The following is a 7,667-nucleotide window of genomic DNA, read 5'->3' as shown; positions in this document are numbered from 1 at the left end:
GCCTTCCAAATACAATATGCTCTTATTCAGTTTGACAAAAATAAAACCTGCCAACAGGGGGCAGTGATACTCTTATCTATATAGCCTAACTCTGCTTTAAAGAAGACTGGACTAATATTAAAGCCACCCAACAGACTGTCTTTTAGAAAGTTCCCCACCATCTGATTACCATCTAAAACTGTTAGAGATTCATGACTTGATGATTGTCTGTTTTTGGCTTTAAACTGTGAATGTAAAAGAAAAAAAAAATAGCTGTTTTTGTGGCTTAATTTAGCAATATAATAAAGAATACATAAACTATGCTATATTATATTATATTATTCTTCAGAATCATTGTCATGGGTTCAAAATTGTGGGACACCATTTCCCAACACGATGGCAGAATGACCCATAAATAGTTATAAATAAAAGTTATAATTAGTAGATTAATTTTCACAATCATTACACCTTCTAATAGTACATACTTTAGTAGCTTTATGTGATGCTGACATACTGCTTGTACGATTAAACTCAGTATTTGCCTGTTTGAAGATTTTTGACCTGTTTACAGGCTCCATCTTTAATTACTTCTTGTAAAAAGTAATTATGATTGAGTGACCCTTATTATATTATATTATATTATATTATATTATATTATATTATATTATATTATATTATATTATATAACCCATCCGTGCAGTGAAATACCACATACACACTAGTGAACGTACACACACTAGGGGGCAGTGAGCACACTCGCCTGGAGCGGTGGGCAGCCCTATCCATAGCGGCCACGGAGCAGTTGGGGGTTAGGTGTCTTGCTCAAGGATACCTCAGTCATGGACTGTCGGCTCTGGGGATCGAATCGGCAACCTTCCGGTCACAAGGCCGGTTCCCTAACCTCCAGCCCACGACTGCCCCAAATGCATAAAAGTCACATTTGCATACAGTGATTAAATACCTGCTTTCCGCCCTGCTAGATCTTCCCCTGATAACCGTAAAGTTATTATTGTGAAATGGAAGCATCTAGGAGCAACAACAGCTAAGCCACCAAGCAGTAGGCCATGCAAACCTACAGAGCGAGGCCACAGAGTGCTGTTAAGGCACAGTACATATAAATGGCCTATTGTCTGTTGCTTCACTTATCAAAGAGTCCCAAACTGCTGCTGAAACCAACATCAGCACAAGAACTATGCTTTGGGTTTATCATGAAATGGGTTTTTATAGCTGAACTGCCACTCTGAAGCCTAAGATCACTAAGCGCCATGACAAGCATCCGTTGTAGTGGTGTAAAGCACACTGTCACTGGACTCTGAAGCAATGGAAATGTGTCCTTTGGAATGATTAATCCCACTTCACTGACTGCATGATGGATGAATCTGGGTTTGGTGACCTACCAGAATGCAGAGTGCCAACAGAAAAGTTTGGTGGAGGAGGGATAATGAGCTGGGGCTGTTTTCAGCTCCTTAGTTCCAGGGGATGAAGGGTGATGTTAATGCTACAGCACACAAAGACATTTTAGATAATTATGCTTCCAACTTTGTAGCAGCAGTTTGGGGAAGAGCACTTTGCTGTTCCAGCCTGACTAAGCTCCTGTGCACAAAATAAGCTCCATTTGATGAGTTTGGTGCAAAGGATCACCAGTGGCCTACACAGAGCCTCCCCATCTCACTACTTCTCTTTTGACTGAATGGCCACAACTTTCCACCAACGCACTTCAAAATCTTATGGAAAGCTTTCCCAGAAGAGTGGAGGCTGTTAAGTTGCAGAAGGGGGAACAACTCCATATTAATGCCATGTTTTTAATGGATTTCCATATACCAAGGCCATATAGATTATTTGCAACTAAAAAAGAATCCGTGAACATAAATATGTGCAGCAAATCCTGTAGACTAGTTACAGCAGCAGAGCAATAAAGAAAGCTTCTGCACTGCTTTTTATTCTAGATGCTTGTGAGTGAAAGTTTACAGCAGTATATTTTGTACAAGCTTCTAGAGGCAAATGGCGAAAAATAGACTCGAAGCTTTGCTCTCAGTGAGATCAAGACCAATGACTCCCTGTAGAGCCAAATGTTGAGGAACAATTTCGCAGTGATAGAATCCAGCTCTGAAATGGTTAAAAGAGCTGTTTGAAGCAATTGGTAGCACCTTGTTTACTTTGTTTTAATCAGTTTCTAAGACATAGTGCTGATATTTTATGCTTAGTGTACATATGCACAGGGACGGATCTTGGTCTCATGAGGTCCCTGGGAATGTACGTCTTTTGAGCCCCGTAACACAGCCAAAAATCCTTCATAAAACTAGCCCTGAAAAACAAGCTTAATAAACAGGTTGCGATTGCTTACACTTGTTTTGCATCTGCAGTTGACAATCCCCAATCTTTGAATAATCTCAGGCCTTGTGCTCTGAGGTCCACCAAGGCCCCTGACCCCACTGACCCAGTCAGTAATCCATCCCTGCATGTCCACTTTTTCGAAGTGACTGGATTTTGTGCACAAGATGTCAATTAAAATGATATTAATCTCATGCAGCATGTTGACTGTACCGAGAGAGTATGAATTTATTTGGACTTTACAGCAGTGATGTTCACTTGCAGCTTTCACTTGCAGTCAAATAAACATCATGGAAGTCACATCTTTTACCTGTTGGGGTTCACAGCTTTGTATGCATGTGCAAACCTGTGTTTGTTTGTCCTTGCAAAGGCAGGTCATTCATGCACAAACCTCATCAAAGGTTTAATCAGAAGCCAGTCCCATCTGGTCCTGGACTAACAGCATGTCTTCTGCACTTTTGCACACTGTGCAACATGTGTGGTCTAGCCCACACATGTTGCATCAGAAACCTCCATACTGCTGCTTGACTTTTTTTAAAGCCCTGTTTCCTGTTTATTGATTGTAGCAGCCCACTTAAGGAGCTTTGAAGGGTCCACTTCACTTGTGCATTGCTACTATTTATGACTGTGGTCTACCTGCATTGTTACTTGTGATAACAGCACTTTTCTGTTGACCATAACTGAGCACTGAGCTTCAGCGAGATGGTATTTGGTCAGATTCTGTAGAAGAGAGTGACCACAGGTGTTTCAATGTGTCATTGGCCCTAGCTTTTCATTTGGCAGCCAAACAAATAAACAAACTGGAATCAGACAGAAATAAAAAGAATACACTTCAGTAAACAAGATGCTTTACAGACTCACTGCAATTAAACCATATTCAGGTACAAAATACAGAAAAAACTGAGCTGAACCTGATATTGTATCAGTTTTATGCCTCTATCTGTAATACAAAAGGGAACTACTTTTATTGGTGGAAGGATTTGCAAATACTGAACACATTTGGTACAAAGTTCAGGGATTCTGGAGGCTGGATGTTATGGTGGATAATATAAGGCCACGGTGATCTACTGGGCTCACCATCAGCTCATACCTATGACCAATCCATAGTCTTAATCTTAATAATAGTGTTTTTGTAATAACACTTGACCTTGGGTGTTCTCTTGCTTAAGTAAGCCTTGTTGTGTGTGCTGTCCATAGAATGGTATTTGGAATAATGACTGAGATGCCTGTCCTGCAGTAAAAACCAGCACAGACCAGCATAAATTCCATGCTCTGCTGCAGGCTTAGCTAGTCACCCAGTATGGTCATGCTGGTTGACCTACATACCAGTATCCACAACATATGCTGATTTTGGTGGTATTAACTTCCAGTGCTGCTGACCACTATACTACCACAAAACACATCATCACTGTGTATAAAATCTCGCATCTTTAAAAAGGTAACTTTACAGGGGAAAACATTCAGAACGTTTAATGGAAGTTAATGGAGAAACTATTTATTCCAAGTCATTTGGGACTATTTCTATTGGTTCATTCATTATGAAATTATAGTCATGTCAAAAAATGAAAAAGAAAACTGGAAATGCATGTTTTGTTTCATTTATGCTTTCTTGTCTCCCATACGCTTGCTAACCGGCGTACTGCGGCTTGATCAGGAGAGATGTTAGCTGTGTGGGCTGTGCGTTAACCACAAGGTCATCTAGCTTAGTTCACTCCTTCACACCTTCAATGTCTCCACAGTGATGTGTCACTACCTCCTCTTTCCATGGAGTTTTTTAGTGATGAGAAAAAAGGTAAATGAAAGAGAATAAAGACCATCTCCAGTCCACTACCAAGTCCTGTTCTTTTAGGTCCACTAAGATTCAGTCAGTGAATTATGGAATCACAGATATTTTTGACAGTGGGAGTTTTACAGTGCAGTTATTAAGCCACCGTTTGAGTTTAATCACTGTTCTGTTTTGTTAATGTACTGTTTATGCCCATCTGAGCACCGGAGAGCAAGATTAATGCATCATAGGAGGGAAAAATGCTGAAAAACGGCCTCCGAGAGACCTGCTTTGAATTTCTTCAAAGACTCAAAAAGGTGGAAGAAGTTGGGATTTTGGTTGCCTGTCTAGGGACAAAACTGAAATCCAAGCATTTTCATACGTTAGTATCCACAGATGGTTTGTCCAGGATTTTATGCTTTTGACAGGCACCAGTAGTGTACCTTGATGACGTGTAGAGGCCTGGTCTTGCAGAACCAGATGTGATCCCACGGCAACCCACAAGGAACTAAAATGTGTGAAATATGTGCCAACATGTGAGTTGTCTTGGCACCAAAATTCCAAATGTGTACATATTTTTATTTACATCTAAAATGTATGTACACGTAAATTGTTGTCAATGGAACAAAATTTTGTACCTCCATATTGATAACTTTACAATAGTGGAAAAAGGCTTGAATGGGGAGTTAATGGAACCAGGTTTTTCTAAGAAATTTTGGAGCATTTCTATTGTTCCTTTCATCATGAATTTTTAACAAAATGTAAAGGCCAACTGGTACTTACAAATATCAAAAAAACAACAAAAATGGATATAGGACTTTGTCCCAACAGCAACGATAAGTAGATTAAATACATGTAAAAATGTGTCAATTTATAATATGTATATATCAGAAATATAAATATATTGCTTTTGCATATGGGAAGAGGGTTTGTTGAAAATCAGATTCTAGCTTGCAGTAAAATCTTTTGTATTCCCCTCCCCTCCCACAGGCTTTGCCTCCTAAAACCTGCCTCAGATTCCTCCAGGACAATAAATAACACAACAAACATACTGCTAGCTTGCAACAAAAGTTCATTATTGTATGTAAAGTGTTTTCCGCACACACACAACTCTTTTCAGCCACGCTCATGTACGTCCAGCTTGTTGTCAGATAGACAATGACAAGCACACAATCACCCCATGTTGATCTGTACCGTTACATAGCAGTGAACTGATTTAGAAATGTTAAACTCAATTGGTTCCCACCTTAATAAGACCACAGGAGTCATCACAGCTGTTTCTAATGAAGGCGCACACACCACTGCAGACATCCAGCGTTAATGAACGATATAATGAATTATATATATGTATATGTAGTCATTAAAATTGTAGACACCTTGTTCAAGACAGTGTACAGGCCACGCCTTCAGCTATATAAAGCACTGCATTGCGTCCGTGTGTCTGGTCTGATAAGAGTGATGGGTTGTGATTCAGTCCTCGATCTGCTGCTCCTCAGTGCTGGTAAGTGTTTAAGCTGTAATGTTCATGTTTTATTATTAACTCCATACAGTCTGTGTGTTGTGTAGAGAGCTGTCTGTATTGTGCGTTGCAGGTTTACTGTCAGTGACTGGGGGCTCTCAGACCCTGTTAACACTGGTGGCTGAACCTGGAGATGATGTGACCATCTGGTCCAATCACACTCTGGATGAACCAGCTCATATATTCTGGTTCAGGCACACAAATGTGTCTGTTCCACATCTCCTCACCTGCCAACAGTACAAACTGTATTCCTCACCAGCATCCTGTAGTTTTATTCCCCAGAGCAGCCGAATGGTGATGACTGCGAACTCTGACAAAACGTCTCTCAGTATAACTGAAGTTAATTACACTGATTCAGGACTTTATTACTGCTGCATTCAGAGGGACATCTACATAACCTTCAGCAACGCCACCTTCCTACTAGTGAGAGGTAACTTTATACTCCAGGCAACTTTAAATAGCATTGCAATTGCACTTATATTTGTTTTACTTTTACTGTGAAGTAGAAATAAACAATATTGAACTTTGTCATACAGATGTGTCGTCCTCATTAGAGGGAAATGAAACACTCTTCAATAACAGAGGTTTGTCATCTTTAATTCTGTCATATTCTCCACTTTACTGTTACTATTTCAGCTTTACTGTTATATAAGTTCCACTATGTATGATGTTAATTTGTTTTTCCAGCTTCCAGCTCTTCAGATCTCTTCTTCATGCTGACCGTGGTCTTCAGTGCTGTCATCGTGATTCTCCTGGGTGCTCTTATCATCATTCTGAAGGGCAGGAAACAGTGCAGAGACGGTAGTGCGGACACTTTTTAATCTGAATTCATTCATTTAAAATGAGCATTTCTTAAAAGCAAACCAAGAAAAGTATCAGTGTGACTGAAATTCTGTCTATGAGTGTTTAAAGAAAATATCTAAACACACCGTATTAAAGTGTCCTTCACTTTAAAGATAAAAGCAGTCTAAAGATGAAAACGTATGTAAATGATGCGCAACTAAATGAGTTCTTATGATTTGTTATTGCAGACGCTGGATCTAAAGTGAAAGAAGAGAAAGAGGTAATTTTTGTACAGTATGTTGTGTGTGTGTGTGTGTGTGTGTGTGTGTGCGCGTGTGTGTGTGCATATATATATATATATATATATATATATATATATATATATATATATATTCAGTTATGAAAAGATACGTTTCTCCTGAGAAAGCTGGCTATTAAAACCATTGTGGTACCTTTGAAGAGACATTTAACTAATAATAATAATAGAACAATAGATACAAATAATAGCATAAGTAAAATCATCTAAAAGCAAGTAAAAATAAATAGAAACAGTGAAAATTGTGCCCTGAAATTTGCTGAAAAATTCCATATTTAAGTGTGTCTCGGTAGAAGATGTGTTAGCTTATTCTCACTTAGAAAAGACCAGTGTTGTTTAAACTTTTGCCACTAAAATAAAAAATACAAAGACATATTTAAAAAACTAAAATAAAATATATAAACACATTAAATTGTATACAAATATGTATTCTGAAAATACTGTAAACATGTGTAATGTGCACAAAATGATTAATTGTTAAGAAATTCAAGCAGATTGTACATAATTGAATCATTTTTATGTCAGTATATTATTTTTTAATTCCATTTATTTTCTTAACCAGTTTTAATATCACTAACACGCTTTATTTTAATGTATTCACTTTCTTTCTTTCTTCCTTATTAATTCTTGTTCTGTTTAACTGCAGGAGCAGGGTGCTGAACAGGTGAACTACGCTGCTCTACAGTTCCCCAGCAAGACAAACAGGAGGTCAGGGGGGCACAGTGAAGAACCCCAAGTCCTGTATTCTTCAGTAAGACATTAAAACTGTGTTTTAACACAACATGCTTCTATATTCTTCAGTGTTTGGAACAGTGTTACATAACTCATTATCATATGCAACTAAAGTTGTGAAAGTTTAGAATTAGTATACGGCAGCGTGCAAAAGTTTGTGCTCCCCCCGTCAAGTGACGTTGTTGATTAATAAGTGAAAATTCATCAGTGAACACGTTTTTTACAGTGAACACACTTAAATA

At 38.5% G+C, this 7,667-nt stretch overlaps 1 protein-coding gene across 1 annotated transcript; it reads left to right on the top strand.

Moving 5' to 3' along the window:
• Window positions 1-5,533: 5,533 nt before the first annotated feature.
• Window positions 5,534-7,667, top strand: LOC108440719. The gene is made up of 6 exons (XM_017719748.2): window positions 5,534-5,576; window positions 5,668-6,024; window positions 6,131-6,178; window positions 6,282-6,395; window positions 6,626-6,657; window positions 7,340-7,667. The coding sequence occupies exons 1-6, from the start codon at window positions 5,534-5,536 to the stop codon at window positions 7,454-7,456; spliced, it is 711 nt and encodes a 236-aa protein (XP_017575237.2). The 3' UTR covers window positions 7,457-7,667.

Source organism: Pygocentrus nattereri, chromosome 20, assembly GCF_015220715.1.
Source record: "Pygocentrus nattereri isolate fPygNat1 chromosome 20, fPygNat1.pri, whole genome shotgun sequence".
In the NCBI taxonomy this organism is placed as follows: Eukaryota; Metazoa; Chordata; class Actinopteri; order Characiformes; family Serrasalmidae; genus Pygocentrus; species Pygocentrus nattereri.
The sequence above is the reverse complement of the archived record's forward strand: the minus strand, read 5'-3'. Positions and strand labels throughout refer to the sequence as shown.